General features: G+C 36.5%; 1 protein-coding gene across 4 annotated transcripts in view; it reads left to right on the forward strand.

Annotated features, from left to right (window-relative positions):
- Positions 1-22,565, forward strand: part of PTPN3 (protein tyrosine phosphatase non-receptor type 3) — a 155,700-nt gene that overhangs the window by 112,976 nt on the left and 20,159 nt on the right. For 2 of the 4 annotated variants that reach the window (XM_086468937.1, XM_086468938.1), the window contains 6 exons: positions 282-458; positions 11,626-11,649; positions 13,856-14,054; positions 15,044-15,121; positions 16,102-16,158; positions 21,059-21,215. In XM_086468937.1, the coding sequence (XP_086325063.1) occupies positions 282-458; positions 11,626-11,649; positions 13,856-14,054; positions 15,044-15,121; positions 16,102-16,158; positions 21,059-21,215 (692 nt within the window). The remainder of the gene's footprint in view (positions 1-281; positions 459-11,625; positions 11,650-13,855; positions 14,055-15,043; positions 15,122-16,101; positions 16,159-21,058; positions 21,216-22,565) is intronic. The other 2 variants (XM_009957600.2, XM_009957601.2) reach the window with 1 other exon arrangement.

Below are 22,565 nucleotides of genomic sequence, written 5' to 3' on the forward strand. Positions count from 1 at the left end.
GGGTCCCTTCCAACCTGAATTATCCTATGATTAGAACTTTAACAATACAGGTAGCATTTTAGAGGAAGAAAAAACCAAATTGATTCAGTGTACTGAACCTAGGAGTGTGTGATTGCCTAGTACAACATACAAAATGTTTAAAAATTGATTATTTAAAGTGAGACCTATAGGCCTGTCATGAAGATTTTGGGATGTAGATTGCAACGGGATAGAAATTTCACTTTGAAGTTTTATGAATTATTCTGATCTTCCAACTTGTGCTTGTGTTCCTTATTTTTAAGGCGGAGTCCTAGACTACGTCATGAAATTCGTAAACCACGACACTCGTCTGTAGATAACCTTACAAATGAGATTAGTTACATTACTGAAACTGAGGATGTTTTTTATACATATAAGGGCTCTCCAACATCAAAGGACAGTGATTCGGAGTTCTCTCAGAACCGTAGCCCACAGAGGAGGTAAGGACTTCTGCAAACAATTTGTTGCCTCTTGATTTTTTCAAAAAAATACCAAACAAAAAACCAAACAGCTTTAGTATAAACCAGTCATCATTGATTATAATATTAACGTGAGTTCAAACAGTTTTGTGTTTGTATAAACTTTACTTTGACAAATTGCTAAATGTCAAATGCAACGATACAAAATGACAAGTTGAAAACAAACAAACCCTTCATCCCTAAACAATTCTCAGTGGTTGAGTTCTCAGCAAAATTAGAGAAGCTGTTAAGGCATGCCTCTTCATATCTGTAAGATCCTGTTTCCTAGCAGCTTCTGCAGCCCTTTCCTAGCTGTTATAAACTCTTCTTTTTTTTGTGGGGGGAAGACTTATTGAAGTTCATTTACGTTCCACATCATCAGCTCAGCGTCCTCAGTTGAAAGATGTAGTGCATTTGAGTAGACACAACATAATGCTAGGAGTCATCCATCCTTTTCTTCCTCAGAGGAACTGTAGATTGCTAGTCTAAAATCAGTCTCTGGTTTTTGCCTTGAGGCATTTTTATTGTATTCCTTGAGGACCAACTTTGTTCTCCCCTGCAGTGGTCTAACCACTGCTAGGTCTGCTTCCTATCTTTATGCATTGATTATTTGTTCGCTCATACATTACATTTTGTGTCTGGCTTCACTCTTATCTTAGAGGCGTTTCTTAATGAGTAACTTCAGATTAACACAATATTAACATCAGAAATAATGTAGAAAGTCATTGATTGTCCAGTCTCAAAAAGAAAACAGAGCTACTTTAAAACTTTCAGCTGGGGAGAATACTATGTATTAAAATGAAGGTTCCTTTGTAATGTTACAAAAGGAAAATGGTTTCTAGTGATCCCTAGTAACTTTAAGGCAAGATATGTTTTGAGAAGCAATGAATTGATGGAAGCTGGTGGGACTTACCTACCTCTGTGATAGCGTGCAGCTACTAACTGTAGCTTTAAACTCTGGGTTTAAACTGTTCTCTTCAAATTTTAATATGATAATATTGTTACTACATTACGCCAGAGCGGTTTCCATGAAAGAAAGGAAAAATTAACATGATGTATGCATATTTGGAGTTTGTCACTGTGAAGTTATGTATTGTTTTTTTTATTTTTTTCTTACTGGAAGTGAGATGAACTTTAGTGCTAGTAGTGTCAGTAATCACCATGATAAAATTTAAGTGATGCCTCCAGATGCTGTGAATAGTCATAGATAGGAAGCCATGAGCCATGTCTTTCCTGTGTTTTAACATTTACAGATTATACACTTCGAGAAGTATTTTCTGAGTAAAAATCATAAGACACGGCAGACCATAAAAGGAGATGATGAAGGTAGAAGCCATAGACAGAAAACTAAGTTGCCATACTATGTTCTGTGACTGGCAGATTGTGTCCTGCCAGTTAGTACATTGTTGGGGTTTTTTCTTTTCCTTTTTCTTTTCTTCCCTTGTAGTGTTTTTGCTTTCCTTCTTGTTTCATCTATCCTGTGTCGAGTGGGAAAGCCTGCTTTTATGCTGTTTCTCAGACAGTGAAAATAGGGTGTTCTAAATTGAAATAGCATATTCATTTATTTTCTGAGCACTAAATGGCTATGTTGTAGCTGAGTAATATTACTCGCTGTGGAGAAGATTGCCATTATTATTTCATATACACTAAATTTTCTATACTCTTATCCCCAACACATTCATGGTTTCTTGGGTATGTTTATGATATTTGATACTCCGCAGGTAACTGGAAAAAAACACTTGCATAAACCTGATTAATTTAAATTCAAATTGTGTGTTTTGGAAGGAGAATGTAATGCATGGAATGAATGGTCCTTTGTTGTATTGACTGGTAGACTTCCGTGGAGTGAAATGGTTATTAATACCTTCCTTTTTAACAATTGAGGTAAAATACACAGTAACCATACAAATCAAAAAGAAAAAAAGTTTCCTCTCTACATTGAAGTTTTCAACAGTTTATGTTGAAAACATTCCAGTTTTTTCTTATTTTCTATTCTTGTAGTAGTCGGTACTTGCCTCGTTCAATTGTAAAGTAAAATTAAGTATATATGTGTAGTAAAATCGTTCTTTCCCTGAATGCTTTCTTGAGAGAGGGAATCTTACCCTATCAGCTAAATCTGTTTTAAACAAAAAAAGTTTAACTTGGCCTATCGTCAGTATTAAATATCGACACTTGTCCTGGACTTTTGCCACACTTCAGGGATTTAGATATTAACTATAAAATACCTCACAGTGTACTGATAAATACTTTAAAGCCAACTTATGCAATTTTGCCATGCTGGTCTTTAGTAGCTTTGAATTGACATAATTGAAACATGTTATAGAAAAAAAAACAGAATTGCATTTTCAGTATTTCTTTTTCATTAGAGGAAAGCCAAGAGTAGTCCTGCTAATGTACGTTGTCTTTAGAGGAGGCTTTTTTTTTTACTGCCTAGCCTGCTGTCTGAGACTATCAAGAAAAGGTGTTAGTTAATGCTAATAACTAATAAATAGCTTCGGTGTGAAAAAAATCTCTGAAAAATTTTTGAAGAGCTACTAGCAAACAACTGTAAGATGCTGATTTTTAATCACTGAATTGTTATGTCTGGGACCTCAAATCTTAATTGTAATCATGCAGCTGCTTAATTTTTGTAAATGAAATACATTCACATCAGTTTCCTTTACTGTATCTGAAGTTCAAGACTCTGCAAGCTGCAGTTAGCATGGAGAATGCCTCTTCCCTGCTTTTCAGGCTGCCATCAGCATTTTGGAGTGGGTGGAGGGATCCACCTGTTTCACTTCAGCCCCTGGGTAACGTCTTAAGTCCTTTTTGTCAAAACAAGTGATCTAAGATAGACCTACCTTCAAACTGATCTGTTGTGATGTAGTGCTTTTTGAGAAACAAATACAGAGGTGAAACTCATATAATAAGACTTGCTGTGTACCTTGTCCTACCAAGGCACGTTTGGAGCCTTAGTGGGTATCAGAACTGTAGAAGCCACCACTGCTGGCAGAGTACATACACCTGCATTTATTTCCCTGTACACTTTTTTCTCCTCTTGACAATACCAAGTATAATTAATTTCTTAATAATCAGTTTTCTTCCTTGCTGTGTTTACTCAAGGGAATCAATCAAGTTCTATTTTCTTTTTATAAAACAGTACACAATTTAGAAAACAAATTATGTGGAACAGCTTGTAGTTTAGAAAGCATAAAATGTATCAGTTGTTCACATTTCTTCTTCCATTTCTTTAAATATATTGTACTGTATCAACATGTCAACACCTCAAACCCAATGTTTAATGTTAAATGCTTTAAATGAGCATGCTGGAGATGAGGATCAAGAATATTTTGTCATTTATTATATTGTTTTTCTGAAGAACACAGTAATTGTTTTAAAAACGTACTTTGTGTGAAAGTTCTACCTACTAACTGGAATTTATGAGGTGTATCCTATAGGCTGTGACTGGAAAAAAGAAAATTGGAAAATAGAGCAAGCTACATGCATAGGTGAACTACAGAAAGCCAGGGAAAGCTTGTGAGTCTTGTGTTTGGTGTAGCTAGACTGCTTCTGCTACCCAAATTATCTAAGGTACTTTCACAGTCAAGTACAATTTGTGGCTCAGACATAGTGAAAAGAAGCAATTTTTCTCTCTCAGATTAGTGTCTGCAGAAAAGATTGGAGCTGTCTATTATATATGTATTATAGACAAAAAATTGCTCTAATCCCAAATTAACATACATTAAATAGAGCTTTATTCACAGGGCATGAATAGGTTTGCCTATCTAAGCCAACTGTCTCAAATCACAGCTGCATACAAAACCTGTCATCAAAGACAGAGCTGAAGAGGACTTCAAGAGGACTTTTGTTTAGCCCAGGGCTCCCCAGCCTTTGTGAAGAAAGCCTCCCCTGTCAGTTCTTTTTCCTCTTTGTTGCCCTGCTGCTGTGCATCTCATCTGACTGCTACTGCCACTGAAAAATTAACACTAACAGAGACATGGAGCCCACACTGAGCCTTCCGAAGTCTCATAGTTTGCTTTCTGTGTTATACCACACTTTGTTATGGCTGTGCCTCACCAGTTCAGAACAGGTAATCCAGTCTTATCTTCTGACTATATGTTGTACTCACTCTGTCAGTGTATTTATCCAATGCCTACGTGCATATGCACGATACTAATCTTGTTTTGTTTTTAAAATTATTTCAAGATAAATATTGAGATAAAACATACTATTTAGTAAGTGCTCTTTCTTGATAGCTGTTTTTCAGTTAAAATTGGCTTTCCCTAGTCTTGACTTTAGCTTCCCTGAAGATGTTTTTCTTGAGAGATTTTCATTTTCTTCATTAAAGCACGGCTGCTACTCACTTACATTTCTTCTTTTAAGCAAAGTAGAAAACTTCTCTCTGTTCTATGAGGTTACATAGCTTCAGATCTCCTTAAACACTGAGATACGCATTAGGGAAGAGTTACGAACAAAGTCTTAAGGCTTTCCTTTAAGGTAGGAAATAATTTAAGTTATGAGTGTGTCATACCAACAGGCTACCTGGCATAAACCCATCCTACCATCTGCTATCATGACAAGTAGCCTGGTCAGAGTTCCTGGAAGAGGTTGCCTTTAAAAAAAGTTTCACTTTCAGTATAACAGGTTAAAAACCATGGTTGGTTATTTTTAAAGGCAGGCTGATGGACTTGTGCAGGGAATTCTTTTTGATTGCAATTCTTCCTTTTTTTTTTTTTTGGCCTGGTATAGTACCTGAAGATTACCACTGTTGAAATCTGTCTTGCTAAAGGTTTCCAAATTTGGAATAAGGAAAGCCTCACTGGTGTAGAGGAACAAATCATCGTTACTGATTTGTCTTTCCATGACACTAATGCAATCTGCATGCTACTGTGTCATTTAAGGGCAAAAGGCTACAGAGAAAGTGAAGTCTTATTGACGTATGTGACGTTGTTTCGAGACCAGGTTGGGAAATTCCAAAATAGCTTTGGTTTAAGTGGTAACCTTCAAATCTAAGTTCCTTTAACTGGGGCAATAGACTGGTTACATTTTGAAATTGTGTACTCTGACATGCTTGATCTGCGTCAGATGTTAGGTTTTGCCTTGGACAACTGCACTGTCCATCCCCGTGGTGTGAGTTCTAGTTCTCAGTATTGATATCTTTTTTTTTTTTTTAAAAAAAAAAAAAAAAAAAAGGTAACTTAATGCTTATCATGCCCGGTAGTTCATGTGTAGGTTTCTTCACCAATGAGCTATTACAAGAACAGGAAAAAAACTTGAAAGAAACTAGCTTACCCTTTACATTCAAGTAAATAAGTGAAAATTTAAATTACTAAAATGAGTTTGCTTGTTTCATTATGTTCAAGTATTTGTTGCAAATTTAAAATCTGTAGATTTAAATGATTTGATAATATATATTTTAAACACTTGGTGAGCTTAAAATACCGAGGTCTAAGGTTTGCCATGAAAACAGAAAAGCATGTAACAGAGTAGTATTTAAGGACCTTTGAACTTCCAATTTTCTCTGTATGTTCCTTTCCTTTTTCTCAAGCATTTTCTGGTATCTGAGGTGTTCACACTTCACAGTGCAATGAGAAATGAAAGTGAATGAGTGAATGACAAGAAATGAAAATTGTAAACCACTGTGTTTAATGCTCTTAACCCCTGAGGATCCAGCTGTGGGAAGCTGCAGTTTTCTGCTGGTCACTATCAAAAGGGAATAGTATCCTCCCATGGATTTAAGGTTTTAATCCTGCTTTGTGGGAAGACCATGTGTTGTTGCCAACTCCTACACTTCCTCCCTAACTGAGTGTTGACTCAAAGTTTGTTGGCGTTTCTTTCAGACAAGAAGGTGTTAGATGCATAGGGTTACTGAAACAAACAGGTTTGCTTGCGGTTCAGGATAATCTTATTCATGTCATCTGTGCATCACCAGTTTCTCCTTTATATGAGGAGCAAAGCTTATTTTTGACCTTGTAAATTCAAGTGTAATGGCTTTTGATTCTTTAAATGTCTTTTATACTACAGGTGGAATATTTTGGAATGTTCATAGAGCTGTTGCTTGCCCTCTTAATGCCTTCTTTTATATTTTTGAATGCACTTTCCTGAGTGGAAAGGGTACTTGTTAGTAAGAATATATAAATTTAACTATGTATATAAGGTGCTATCTTAAGCGAAAGAATTGCTGGATTATTGCCTTGGAAAAGTAACCAAATAACGCTGTGTGGAGGGTTTTGCTACTGAATCTGTATTCAGTTTCTCTTGTTCACTTTGTAATTAAACAAACCAAAGATGTCTGTCTGGTTTGGAACAGAAAACTGCGTAGTTTTTTAGAGTAGACTCAGTGGCCTAACAGAAAATATTAGCAGTGAAATTTTCTGTTTAACCAGAGAGATTATTGTAAAACACATTTCTAAGTGATAAGGTATAGAAAGTATAAGGTATAAGAAAAACTTACTGATGGATGAGGCATTATATTTCTTATATTTAGAGTCATACATTGATTAGTGAGGTAAATCTGGCTAGTTATTCATAGATGTCAGCGTATGATGTATGAGGAGAATGAGAAGGCTGGGGAGGTTGAGGAGGAGTCAGTCGTGTTGTTGCCTTACTCTGCCAAAAGAGGGTTATCAAGACCATGGAGCCAACTCTTCTTGGAGGTGCACAGCAAAAACATGTGGGGCAATGGACATGAGTTACAGCAAGGGAAATGCTCAAAAGACACTGCGGAAAAAGAAATTACAGTGAGGTTAGTTAAACCCTTGTACATATCAACAGAAAGGTGGAGGTGTTTACATCCTTGGAGAACTTCAGAACGCAACGTGACAAGGACCTGAATACCCTCGTTTGACTTTGATGTTGGCTGTTCTTTGAACAAGAGTTTAGGTGATCTCTCAAGATCCTCTCCAACCTAAATTACTTGGAGTCTACAGTTCTGCTTCTTACAAATGCAACATATTCCTGCATAAGCATTTCTCTTAAAGCTAGATGTGCTTGCAAAGCTATAAACCTCTTTAACTTACAGCCTAAATCTTTTGCTGGTGGTATAGATGGCATAATGTGTACAGTCTCAGAGTTGGAGGGGAAGGAAATCAAATGATGAACTAGTACACAAAAAGGAAATTCACTTGCCCTGTGGTATGAATTTCTGGAAGTGCATATACACTCCTGGTGTAAGTGTGATGCATCATCTGGTGAAGGTATTGCACTGAAAATAGATTTCCTGAACATATGCTGCGTTTGTTCAATTCTTTCAGCTTACCATTTTGATAGACAATAAACTCTAGCTGCGTAGTGAGCTTTGGTGAATGTACTGTGGGAACACATCATTATTTTAGCTAAAATATAATTCCTTTTGTGAACAAAATTTTTAAAGATTTACTGTTGATGAAAGTACCCCTCATGTATCCAGCCAGGTCCAAGTATTTTCTACTGCATTGGTAGAAAATGGCAATTTTTTTTTTTTTTAATTTAAACTAAGTTATTTATCCTTAGTTTTTAATCATATACGGATGTGATCAATTCCTTTTTTTACAAAATCTGCTGCATTTCATGAGACTCCATTGTCATTGTTTGTGTACTTCAGTCTTTCTCAAGTAAGATGTCCTTCTAATGCTAGGCAATGCATCTGAGAACATTTCAATTAGTTTCAAATTGGGGTTTTAAGACTGCCACTAATAGACTGAGTTTTACTGTGCTCTTCACTTGAAAATAGTACACATATATATTTTGCTTACATGTAAGCCTTTTTTAAAATATATATCCTTATGAAAATGTACTGTACTTTCCTTGCCAGTTCAAAAAACAATCATTTTGCATCCAAAAAGAAAGTCTCAAAGTTGAATTGCAAATCTGTCATAAGGCAAATCTTGCAGTAAGCTAAGTGGTTGCAGAGTACCAGAATACTTGAAACTTTCCTGGAAAGTCAGTAAACTGGAATATGGTCACTAGAAGCAATGCAGAGTAACTGAAAATATCCTTTTATGGGTGATGGTAGCAGCTTACAAATGTGACTGTTTGCAACTTATAGAAAAATCATTGAAAAACTTGTGTATAACGTGAAGTCCTCTAGTTTTTCTGTAATGGTTCTTTTAAGTATGCAGCACAAAGAATCTACGTGGCCTTCTTACATAGTCATTCTGTTGATAGAAATGATGAATATTCTTGTAGATAAATGTCTCTAAAAGGCAGCAAAAAGGTGTTGCTGCAAATATCTTCCACTTATTTGGCTTATGAATAATAATCCCAGTTTTAATGGTGAGTTCTCAGAAAAGAGGTGATAATGGAAGTGCTGGCACACTCGGTCTTCCCAGCCCTGCAGGTGTTACAATAAAAGAAGCTTTTAAGAACTTCAAGAACAGCACAAGGGCAAAACCTACAGATGTTTCCTTCAGTTGTTTGTAAAGGGCAAGATTTGCTACAGTGCTATTGTTTCAGTTGTCCCTTTTCTCTCGGGGTTTTACTCTGCTATAGTTTATCATCCTCAGTTCTCAGAATAGCGGAATTCCCTGGTAGGGCACACTGAAATGGGGAGGAGGGGTCTTTCCTGAAGACCTTTCCTTTCTGTACTCCTGACAGAAGAGGAGAGTTAGATTTCTTGGGGCAAATAATTTTATCATAAAGATTTTCACCAACAGAACAATCTATAGTGAATGAAAGATTGGAATGGCATCATTTTAGATATATTGTGGAGTAAGGAAGAGAAATTACCTGCAGTTTTACGGTGTTTGCTAGTTAGCTGCGCCAATGGAAAGCTTAATCTCCTTGCAAGGAAGGGCTCTCTTTCTTGATGAAAAAGTTGAATGGCTGGTCTGGTGAGTGTTGTCTTTTACTGACTTAAGATATGATCCTTTTCATATGTTGTGTGACGAGGAAGATAGCTTAGTAAAATGTGAATACTGTATAGCTGGAAAAGATCATCTAGTTATTCACATTTAAGATACTTTGTCATACTGGTGGGTAATGCTAGAAATACTATTTAACTGAGTTGCAGAGCAAATTCTGTAGCTCTAGCATGCTGAGCTACTAGGACTTTAGGAAGACACAGCTGCATTGTCCCTGATGAATTCTTTTAAGCCTTGAATTTGGTCGCTTTCTAGGTCAACTTTTTTTTACCTTTTCTCCACTTTAAAAGGCTACAGAATGATTCAGTAACTCTTTCAGAGCTGTTATGTTTGAATTAAAGTGCAATAATTCAACAGATAAACCTTTAGCGAATTTTACTAAGAATTTATAGCCCATGTTTTAAGTCTCCAGATGTTACTGAGATGATTAAAAATTTGCTGTATGTTTATACACAGTGTATGAATGGAAGCCCAAGTTGTTGTTTTTCTGTCTCAAATTATCTCAGTCTATTAGGAGAGAAGAGGGGAGAGTAATACATTAAAATAGGGACATTGCATCAATTTGCATCACAATTCTATGTGTGTAAATTTTTGCTGAAGGCTTTTGAAAGGGTTAACTTATGACAACTTGGATTCTGCACACAATTTGGTAATAGAGCTGTAGCTCTACTGCGGCAAAACATAGAAAAGACGTACAGTTTCATTGTTCTTTGCCCACAAGGAAATCAATTAGCTTAAACAAAAATAAATTCAATGTTCCTTTATTTTTAGCATGACTTCCTAAGGAAATAAGGCTTATGTCAGTGCACTGCCCATCTGTCTCCATTCCTACTTGAGAACGCTTGGACAACTGCAGTCAAATCTAATGTAGGAGTTGAGATTTCAAATATGCCAAGTTTTCTACAAGATGAGTGAAAGTCAGTGACTATGAAAAAAAAAAACCCAAACCCAGCCCTTAAACTGACGTTCTCCTGTCGCTGAACAATTGCAGTATGAGTTCGGTGGCTGGCTGTTCCATTTAGATGTGGGCTGGTCAGGCAGCAAGTGAGCGCGCGTTCCCAGAGGATCTGCTGTGCACTGCTGGCACTTAGGGGGTAAAAATACTGTGGGGTTTACAAACAAGGAGAAACGGAGGTGTTTGTGGGAGGGTGGGGGTGGATGTTAGTGGAATCAGAAGGGGGGCATGACTGCAGTAAAAAAGAAAGAAGTTTAGTGCTTTGAAAAAAAAATTAGAAGTACACACAACCCAAACCTCCACAATTTCTTAGGGAATCAAGCTTCACCATCTCTGACTCTCAAGGAAGAATTTATTTATATTTTAGAATACATATAAGGAAACTTAACTGATACTGCTGCTATTTTTACTGTAGTTTTCATGAGACATAGTACATAATTCTCAGTATTGATGTTTTAGAGAACAGTAATTCAAAATTTATCTGTATACTGTGAATTGCCTCCTATAACTTGACAATTCAACAACTCTACATTCAAACCAAACTACTTCATGTTTTTCTTTTTTCCCGCATGGACTTATATCACTCCAGGGTTTTTGGTGACTACTTAATTAAATTCTTAAAGCTATCCTACCGGCCTTAAACTTACTTTGCTTTGCAAGCACCTTTTTAGTAACTTTTGCTTTCAGATTTGTTAGTATCACAGCTGTTGTTTTAATTGATGTAATATAGTTTAGCTCACTGTTTCTGGTGGTTTCTGATGAAGCTAATTGAGTACCTTGGAAGATGCTGTGTACTGCAAATTTTTATTTCTTTTCTGTGCTAGATTGTCCTCGTATGTGTAGCCCCTTCTGCTTTAGTTACGCTTTGTCTTGAAGTTCTCTGTCAACATCTGTTCTGCTCTCACATTATGAGACTAAATGTAAGGAAATTCATGCTTCTGAAGCCACCTATGCTCATTTCTTGTTACCTGTACATAAAGATTTTTGCCATGTTTGACTTTTGACAGACACGGTGGTGTCTGTAGTCATGATCCACATCTAAAACTTTCTTAAATGATGTAGTGTGTCTTGCAAAATATTTGTTTCTGTAGACAACTACATAGTTTAAGTTGCAGTAGCAGATGTGTTTTCTGTAGTGGGGCTCGTGCCAAAAGTGGAAGTGAGTGGTTAGAGCTGCCCTGGGATTTTTGAGTGTTTTATAAATTCCATGATTGTCTGATTCAGACTTCCAGCATAGGCTTAAGTATTTTTTAATTTAGTGTGAGCACACCTTTTGGATCTTATACAGACTTTTTTTTTTTTCAGAGTCTAGTTCTTGTTTTCCTGAAAAATTAACTTACCTTCATTTACTGTTTGTTTGTTTGTTTTTTAACAGGTCATCTGAACAAGAATCACCAAAGTGAGTTTTCTTTAAACTTTCTACTGTAGAATCTCTAGCTTTAAGATATATAATAAAATACATAACTTGAACTGATTTGTCAAAGTAGTGGTCTTGTGTGGCTAAAAGATGCAAATAAATGTATAAACCAATTAAGATTGTGAAGATTGTAGATGTGGAATGTCTTAAGTCCTAATATGCCCCTAATCAATATTAACAAAAAAGTTGGTTAAAAGCTGTTGTAAAAATTTAATGATGCGAGAATCCACTGGTAAATTTATCTGGTAGCTCTTTATATAGTACCAGAAGGCATTAACTGAAATAATTTGTCATATTTTTCTGGTATTATTAAATTTTTTTTTCTACACTGAAAAATCATTGTGATCTGTAATCTCAACTTGTAAGTGAAATGTTTTTGTTTTTGTTTTTTTTTAATTACTATGTTCTGAAAAACTGATTAGGTTGTATTCACATTTCTTGTTGTATTCTCCTTGCTTGACACTGACCACATGGGAATCGTGAAAAGTCCTGGAAGATATCAGCTAAAACCACAATTTTACCAGTATGATTTCTTTAAGCGTCATTATAGTTATCTACTTCAAAGTATTTTGAAATTACTGAGAGCACTACTGAGAGCACCAAGTGAATAATATGTCCCAAGAACTGAAAAAATATTTTCTGTAATACCTGAAAATTCTGCAAATGCTGCACAAAACACTTCACTCTCATTGCCGAGTACACATAGTATAACTGAACATCAGAAATATTATGGCAGGAATACATTTTACTTGATGGCATCTTTCAGAATGTTGCAGTCAGATTTCCACAAGCCGAGAAGTGAGTGTTTGTATTATTAAAGTTTGCTGCAATGCAAGTCCTGTATGTTAAAAGCCTAAGCTACATTCCTCTATAGGGTAGTATTACTTCTTCACTGACAGCTAGCAGTGGCTGCTGGAAATGGTTCAAAAAAGTTCGCATATATAGTTAGACTACGACCAGAGCAGAAAGAAATGGTTGCATTTACAAATTTTAATGCCAGGATTTACTTGCATATACTTCTGCTACTTTGACCCCATGGGAATCTGATGTTGCTTTTAGGGATAAACCATAATAAACAACTAAGAGCACATGAACTTCCAAGGATCAAATTAGCTTCATTGCAGAGCTGGGTTCTCAGTAGCAGTGCAGGGGGTTCTTGCAAAATATGCTGCCACTGAGCATCATGGTCTGTCATGTAAGTGAAAGGTCTGTCTGCAGTGGGGTAATACAAGTAGCTGGGAGCAGTTTTTGCCGTACACAGCTCTGTATGTTAGTGATAGGAAACTGTGTCTGAGCTATACCTGAGCTTTCCGGAGGACGGAGATTTTCACAAAGTATTACGTGGTATTTGTAAAGACAGAGCAGTTTGTATAATATCTGTGAGTTTGGTCCAGTTGAAGGAGAGTTTTAGTTGTATTAGAGGTCTGCATTTCATCCTTTTCATAAGAGGGCATGTAGTTAAATGAATATTTAAAAGATCCTGGAGCACCACCAGGCAACTTGGCCAATTCTAAGATTTGAGGTATTTAATTGATGACATTTGTAATCCTTGAATTTTAAGGTTCTTGAATCATAAGGCCAGGTCTGTACCCCACTTTAGTTCTAGATCCCTCTACATGGTTATAACTACCTGAATGACAAAATATGTTAACTGTAACTAAACCTTTCATTGTCTCTTCATTTCCTGTTTCTCTGACAATTTTCCATGGCTTTTCTGCAAACCACCTCCCAGAGGGATAAGGTTGAAATGGCACTCCTAGGAGGGAGGGAGGAATGAAAAAAGTAGTGCTTTGCAGAGATGAAGAGTGGAATCACAGCAAAAGGTTTTCATGGGTAGGGTTGGCAACTGAAGCGCCTTTCCAGTGGGGTTCAGCTCTCTTCATGTTTAAGTGGTTTCCTCTACCACTGTGACAGTGCCTTTCACTGACAACATCCACATATTTTGCTAAAATTTTTTTTTGCTACTCTAGCTTTGTTTTGTCCATTCTTCTGGATGTCCACTGAGCAAATGATAGCCTTAGATCATACTCCAATCCCATTACTGTGCACCTCGAAGCAGTATTAAATCTAAATATAAAGTTGGCTTGCTCTTTTAACTGGGCAGTACATTTGTATGTTTTACTATATAGTATAAAAAAATCTGGATAACCATACCTTTGTAATATTTATTTATCCTTTTTAAATGAAGGAATGTATTGGGAAACAGTCCAACGCAGAGTTCTCTGACCCGTATCTCGCCTAAAGCCTTGGCTCGGTCTCCCAATGGAGTTGGTAACGTTTCTGTCTCTTACCCATTGGAAGGGGTGGATAAACAGTTCTTAGAAACATATGATACCGTGACAAAAAGCAGCTCAACGGAAGATTCCAGTCAATACTACTGCGATAAGGTATGTTCAATTGCATGTTTTTAAAGTCAGAACTAGTGCTGAATGTAGCTTTGAACTGTAGATTAAGAATGCACAAAAACTGTGGTTATATTTCAGGATGAGCATATTTTATGCAGTAATAAGAGTAAATCTTGTCTGTCTTACTCAAATTTATCCAAGGTTGGGTACACAGTATGTAGGCCTGCCTGACAAGGGCATTGATTTCCATAGTGTCCAGACTTCCAGAAGCATCTACAGGGGAAGTTCCTAGTGGAACTGGAATCCTTACGTGTTTGAATCTTATTTCCTCCAAGGGGGAAAGATCAGATAACTCAAGTTGCTGTATATCTTGATAGCAGGCACAACTCTGCTTTATCCCAGGCATCTCTTCTTCAGGGTGGATAAACATCGTCCTTTGAATTCTGCACTGACTAGAGAGCAGCTACTCCCTGGTAGTGTTATGGTAGAGGATCCTTCCTCCCCTTTTTCCTGTTCTGAGGGGTGCTGAGCAGCTTCCTAACCTGCCTGTCCAGTAGCCACTACCAACTTTTATTCCTTCTGGATTGCAGATCTCTCGCAGAAGATACCAGTGCACCCATTTACAGGAGAAAAATTGGGGAAAATAGTCACTTCATAGTTCTCAGAGTAGAATTGATTCAAATGTGTTGCACCTACCATATTTTCCTTTAAAGTCACCTGTGGTGAAGACAACACATTGAAAATTTTAATAGGAGCTATCAATTGAGAAAGGTAAGATGAGAGTAACAGTGTTAGGATAGAGCAAGCAGGGAATGTATTTGCTGTTATGTATGGTGCTATTTTTTCAATTTAAAAGGTTACAATCCTAAGTATATTCTGTAACCTTAAATTCTTTCTATTTTAAACTTGTATTTATTTAGAGTATTCTTGTTCAGCACACCTCAATTTGGATGCACTATTTTCTAATTTGCTGCTATTGTCTGTCTTTTAAAATTAGAAAAGTTTTGGTTTGTTTTTTCTGTATGTTGCAGAATGACCTAATTGAGGGAGATTTACTTTTGGTGCGTATCATACCAGATGAAGATGGGAAGTTTGGATTTAATCTAAAGGTAAACCATCAATGTTTTAGGTTTTTAAAATGCTTTCTAGAGATACTATGCTTTGACTTTATGATTATTTTTCATTTTTATTGCACTTCTTTGGAGAAAGCAGTGTATTCTACAGGAACTTCTTATGGACCGAGAGTTTTTAGAAGTGGCAGCCTGATCCTTAAATGCTAAAGCAATATTTACAGAAATAAGACTCTACTACTTCTTTGGTTTTAAGTGGCATATACTATGGGCATGGCACGTTTCCAAAGCAGACTGCCTATTTGGCTGCCTAAATATGAACTTGGAAGCATAATTTAAGGCATCAACTTTTGGAAGATTGAACCTCTGTGTTATAAAACACATTAAGTGGTTTGTGCTAGCCAATTGAATATATCCATTAAAAAATCATATTAGAGAGGTGAAAATTAATTTACGAAGAAAATGGAAATTACTATTGATAATTGACTAATGTAAATTTTTTACATTCTCTCACTGAAATTCCATTTAAGCAGTTAGAATATTGTAAAGTAACCATAACATCAGAGTCGGGGCAGCGTCTGATCTTTTCACCTTGGGCATTTATTGGTGGGGCAGTGGCAGTAAAGAGAATAAGGGAGTACAGTTGTTGAGAACTTTGATCCTACCTGATCCCTTGCAGGTTCTTCACAGCATGTAAACACTGTCCGCCTTGCAAGTTCAAGTGTTGAATTAGGCTTTCTTGAAGGGTAGGATTAGAATAAATGCTGCATTTGATCTTTTTATTGCCTGTTAAAATATATGTCCAAGCAAAGACACTAGATGTAGTTTGCTGAAAATTGGTAGATTTAAAGACACTGCACCCTCTGCCTTCATTTACTGGTGAAAATGCAGTCTTACCAACCTTGCCTATAATGGCAGACCATAAAGTTTATATAAGAACAAAAATCAATGTTTAATTGTTTTAAATGCTAATTATGCTTAATGATATATTTATGATTGTTTAATTGACATTCCTCTAGGGTGGTGTAGATCAAAAAATGCCATTAGTGGTATCAAGAATAACTCCAGGATCACCTGTAAGTAAATTCTTAAGACTTATAATCGCTTCCTTTATTACTCCCCCACTACTCAGAGGTCCATACATATTGGAATTTGGACACCCATAACCAATATGAGATAGCAGCTGAGCTGTACTCTTTAGAAATTGGTTTGACCAGTGGTTTCTTAAACCACAGATTAAAAGATCTGAAAGTGTTAGCCAAACAAGATACCAGTAGAAAGCATGTTTGTTTTCCCCTGTCATCTCAAAAAGCGCATCTTGAGCTGGAAAATGTTTGATGAGGGGCAAGAGTGATGACTGAAGATATGGAAGTGTTCATTAAAGAAGTGAGTAGTCTGGGCCCCTGCAGCCTAGAAAAAAAAAGAACTAGTTTAAGGGAGATGTAGTAGGGATCTGTAAGATTAGGAGAACTGTGAACAGGGAATTCCAGCAGAACAACTATGGGCTACCAAATTAAGTTAGTGAAAGTCAAGTTCTTCGTGCTTAATGAAGTAGTTTTTCATGCATAAGATATTAGACCTGTGAAACTTCTTCACAAAGGATGCTGTGGTTAAAATAATTTTGTGAGTGGTCAGGAGAGGACAAATACTTGGGAGAACAACAGGCTGAGGAAATACTTAGGGCTACACATATTTATAGGATGGGAGAGTGCTTGGCAGGAGAGAGGAAGTGCAGAATGTTTGCTCTGTCCTTATTTTGCCATGGATTTTTGCTTATGAAAATATTTATGGATTAGATTGAAGGTTCATCAGAATCAGAACAGCCATTTAATTATTCTGTTGAATGGTAAAATAATAATAGTAACATAACACCTTGGTAACTCTTTTTTCTAAATAATTAGTACGTAAATTTGTGAGGACATATCTTATCTCAAATTTTTTTCACTCACCTTCTTCCAAAGTGTATTTCCCAACTCTCATAAAATAATTTCATTGCAAACTTGATAGGAAATATTGCTGACTTAATCCTAAAAATCTGATGTACTCTGCATCTTTTGAAATTTGATAAGCAGTCACAGGACTGATATCTAAATGTCATGATGTAAATCAAGCTAAAACAGATTGTTTTGAGAAGTTGTTTTTGTCACGTGTATGCTTTGTGGCTTGACTTACACAGTGCATAGCACTCCTTTATGAACTACAATAATTATTTGAATAAAGGAGTAGTAGGAAATTGTCATTATAACTTAAATCCACAAAGTGAAGACAAAACAGTCCTTAAAATATTCCATGGTCAGCGTAGCAAACTTCTTAAGAGAGATTTGGGATACTGAAGCTAACGCAGGGCAAACAGGCTTATTCCACAACTAGAGAATGAAAGATGCTTCTCCAGAGGCAGTGATTTGCTTTGACAGATTCAGATTGCTTCTGGAAAGTATTGATCTATTTTTTTTCTCTTGGATTGGAAAAAGACTGGACTTCTAACTTACACACTTCATTTAAGTGTCTCCAGTTAGTGGCGGAGGCATAGATGCAAGTGACCAGTTAGCTGTCTAGCCTAGTAAGCGAGCAAGTTATCAAGGGCCAGGGAACAAATCTGAAACAGTTACCCAGTATAATACACTCAACAGCAGTGTTAAAGAAGTCGCATCATGTTACAGCAAGAGGAAAATACGTACTTATTTTTAGAGCATAACGGTATTAACAGTGATTCTATTGTTTTCTTGTAGACTAGAAATTGTAAACTAAATTTCACCTGTTCTTGACTGTTTAATGATACGTAGCTGATATGTGAAAGTTCAAATTAAGCAGTCTATGGAATGCGTTTTGACGTTATTTTAGCTCAATGATGCCTTTCCTTCGTTGTATTTGCTACTATTTTAACTTGCTCTAGATTCACTCATTACCCTGTAAATTGTCCTCAGGGATGCTGTTTGGTAATATTATGTGATAATATTATTTCTCAGGTTTGCAGGTCACTTTTCCCCACTTTCCTACAAAAAGATCTGTATTTTTTGTGGAGGAGGGGAAGCAAATCTACTCACCAAAATAAGGCAGTATTTTTCCCTTTCATGTCCTAAAGTTCTTTCAAAAATCACCCTCTAAAACAGCAGCAATCTAATATGCTGGGAAGATTGTAGGACAAAGTAGCCAAAATTGTTGTGGGAACGCATTATATCTAAAGAACCATTTTTATTGCATCTGGGAGTTTTTTGGGATTTGCGGTTTGGTTTTTTAACTAAATTCCTATAATGATTTTTTTTTTTTCATGAACAATATTAATGTCTCAAGGTACTAAAGAAGTCATTATGGTTTTATTTAATAGAGCTTCTCATTGAAAAAATACCATGCATGCTTCTTGGAGCAATAATGAAGTGATTAGCATAAAATGAAACGTTGGGTGTGTCAATAGGACAGGAAGCCTTTGACAGAATTAATTATCTGCAAAATCTCACTATCTGAAAAATCTACAAATTATGCTTACACAGAAGGAATTAATTCTCCTTCAAGATATATTTTATTTAGTCAGATGAATCAAATAAGAGAGCAGAGGCATTAATATGTCATATGATTAACAAAGTTTCTTTGAGCAAAGATACTGATCTCCTTCTGTGATAAGAATAATAGCCAGCAACCAGACAAGAAATCTAAATTATAGACAAATATAGGAGATCAGAAACCATTCCGTCCATGTTCTTGTTGACTTCTTGATACTCCTATGCTGACCTGACATGGTCTTTGTATCACTTAGCTTTTCAAATTATATTTCAGAAAGAGTAATTTTTATCTCAGTAATATTTTGGAGTGATTAAATAATCAGTCATTCACAGCTGCATTCTTCAGTCTTGACTTTGTAAATTGTACAAAATACGGCAAGGGAATGTTTGGGGAGCTGCAAATACCTAGTTAAATCAGTGCTGAAGTACACCCTGGCTGTTCCTAATTCCCATTCTTTTTCTGTTTACGTTTGTCTTTTTTAATAATCATTGTCAATCCTCCCTGTCCTTCATTATTTTCTGTCCTTATTTCGTTGGAAAAAGTTGGGGAAAGCTATTCCTTTTTAAAATTTTTAAGCAGCTTTTCTGTTTGGGAATTTTGCCTCTTGTACAATCTCTCACTTCTTTCTCTTCCCTTTTATCTGTTTTGTGGCACTCATACATGTGTTTTCTTTCCTTTACTTTCTGACATAAGTGTCTCTCATTTTCTTCTTCATATCCCTGCCTCTATTTTTTTCTTTATTCTACATTTTTATTCTTGTTGATTCTTTCATTATTACTTCTCCTTTCCATCTCTTACTATTTTTTTACTTGATAATATAGTAGATCACTGATAAACTTATTTTAGGAGTCATCAGTGCAAGACATAACCAAGACTGGATCTAATTAGAACATCTTGCTCACATTTGAGGGGTTGGTGATGGTTTTTCTGATAGGACTGATAACATTGGATGAATAAAGTTCAAGGAATCTGTGCTGGCATTAAAGAAATACAGGGAACAACTATGAATAGAGAATAAGCAGTAAAGGTCGTTCATATAACAAATGAGAAGTAGTCTATATGTTTATTTATAAATATATCACTCTTGTGTAGCTGGGTACTTCCTAGAGAAAACAAAAATTACGATAGCAATGAAAATGAAATCATTACACTACTTGACACTCAAAGGTTGTAGAATCCTGCACATTTATACTACAGAATCACAGGAGGCTGGCGGGGGGACCTGGAGGTCATCTTGTCCAACCCAGTCTTCTTCAGAGTCACCTAGACCCAGTTGCCCAGGACTGTGTCCAGATGGCTTTTGAATACTCCAAGTTGGGAGAGTCCACAGTGTCTCTGGGCAACCTGCTCCAGTGCTCAGTCAGTAAAAAGTAAAAAAGTGTTTCCTGATGGTCAGATGGAGCTTCCTGTGTTTCAGCTTGTGCCCATTGCCGCTTGTCCTGTCGCTGGGCACCACTGAAGAGAGTCTGGCTTCATCTTCTCTGCACCTTCCCTTCAAGTATTTTTATGCAGCCTTCTTTTCTCTGGGCTAAACACTCCCAGCTCTCTTAGCCTTTCCTCCTATGACGTGCTTTAGTCTCCCTTAATCATCTTTGTAGCATCATCATCATATTCTGGCCATAGCTTCAATTGCTTTGCACTGGACTTAGAGCTAAGCATACTAGGAAGTGTGGCAGAAAAAGAAGCCAAACAAACCCTAGAGTTCAGCAGTTAATCTAAATTTCTGTATCCCAAGACAAGACATAATGTAAGTTTTCATTTGAGATGGGGAAAACCATCTCTTTATTTTAGTTGTCTCTGCAGCAAATGTACCAAAAGAATCTGTCACAAGGTACTTGAGCATCATAGCTTAAGTACTTACCTGCATCTGCTTGTTAAGACTGTCAGTGACTGAAGTGAGGAAGAATGTTCTCTATTTGTAGATATCATTTGATATCCACTAAACAAGAATCTGATAAGTAGCAAAAATATAAAATGCATTTGGATTTCTAGAAATTTTAAAAAGTGCGTGCCTGGGAAATGTCATGTTACTTAAATTATGTTAATCGAAATCATGTTTGGACTCTTCAGTATTCACTGCATAAAAACTGAAGCATATTATCTTACGTGGTCAAAACACATTTTCCAGAAATTAATTTGCAAATGGCTATAACTGGTGGTTGTTGAGGCTTGGAGTCTGAAATTGAGATCTTTGAGCAATGTGATGATGGGTGTTTGATAAATATGAATTCTTTTTATAGCTATCAATATGCTGTTTAAACTGTTTCTCATCTTCATTGAGAGGCTTTGAAGCAAGACAGGCAGCTTTAGATCTGAATCTAAATCTGAAGCTTTGATAGAACTTCTGATACAGAAAATGAAACCTTGTCAGGAGAGCTCTGAAGACTTAGCTTGCATGATGAACTTAATATCCTGATGTGTTCCTGCTAACATGACTGGGTGCAATGACATTAATGTGTTTCTTTGGTCTTGAAACAGGCTGATAAATGCAATCCAAAACTGAATGAAGGTGATCAGATAGTATTAATTAATGGCCGAGATATCTCAGAGCACACGCATGACCAGGTGGTCATGTTCATAAAAGCCAGCAGAGAATCTCACACGAGAGAGCTTGCACTTTTGGTCAGGCGGAAAGGTAACTGGGCTAATTTTATTTTCTTTTAATGTTTTTGAGACTGTTTCTCTTATGCTTGGTGATATACCCTCTTCCGTTCACATAACTGTGTTCTCAGTGCACTGGGAATAGATCTGTGCTAAAAAGTGTATCTCCCTGCATCTGTATTATTACTACAAATGGTTTTAACTATATGAGTTCTTACCACTGCAACAAAGAATCTTATCAAGTCTTTATCTTTTTTAAGTCTAAAAGTCTATGAGAACAAATAGACCCTTGCAAAATTTTGTATTTGTTTGAGGGGGTGGGGGGGAGGGGCGCTTTGGTAGATATAGCATAATTGCACGAATCCCAGTTGCGGGTTTGCAAATATCCGTGGACTGTTCACTAGCCCAATTATACAATGAAGTCAAATAAGCTTTCTTTTTTTTTCTTTTCTTTCTTTCCATTCTTACAATAGACATTTTATGACAATACTGAACTTGACCTGGGCTGGTTTGCCAGGAAACAGGAGGCAATCTCTGAAATATGCAGGGTCTTAAACCTGTATATTTAAGATATGGGGAACCCATCCAGCTTGGTTTTGCTTGCTCCATATTTAAACAAGTGCAGTTCCCAAGAGCTTTCAGATAATGTGGAAGTTCTAGTTTATTATTTACTTTTCTTAAGAGCTATGGTAATACCACAATTATGGAAGGGATTTGCACAGAGTTTTGTTTACATTAGGACTCAAAAATCTGAAGGGATTATGCATCACTGGAAAACAGGAGGGAATAAAACTGCCTAAATGATATGTACTTCTGTAGCATTTACTTTTATTTAAAATTTCTCGTGTTTCTAGGAGGACAGTAGGCTCTTGGTCTTGTTTTCCCTGAACAGTCCTGCTCCTATTAGTGTAGGCCTTTCCCCTGGCTCTCTGCAGGATTTAGTTTTCCCTTAACTTCTCTAGTCCCCTTCCTACTTGCAGATAAGCGAAGTCTGCTCTTAGCTAAAGGCCACTGGCATGTGGCCCCTTGCCAGTCATTTGTATAGGTATGAGTATGAACAGCTCCCCGTTTTCTGAAGTCTGGCAGGTATGAGCCCTCCTGGTCACTTCCAAGAGTAACCACAGGTGGACACATTTGGTGACACAATAGCTTTGATAGAGACAGAACTGCTGTGCATATTAATTCATTAATGCCTGTTGTGTTCTTCAAAATGTTAGCAAGGATTGTCATAATAACCGACTAAGAAGTTTTTCTGTAGTTTATTAAATTAGTTCCTTCAGTGTTAGCATAAGAAATTGCAAAAGATAATTCAGTTGTTTCTCTAATGGCAAGGGAGTACAATGGAAGTATGTGGAAGTTTGTTTTTGTTTTGCTGTTGGGGGTC

The sequence above is a fragment of the Leptosomus discolor genome, chromosome 8, assembly GCF_034619465.1.
Source record: "Leptosomus discolor isolate bLepDis1 chromosome 8, bLepDis1.hap2, whole genome shotgun sequence".
Classification (NCBI taxonomy): domain Eukaryota; kingdom Metazoa; phylum Chordata; class Aves; order Leptosomiformes; family Leptosomidae; genus Leptosomus; species Leptosomus discolor.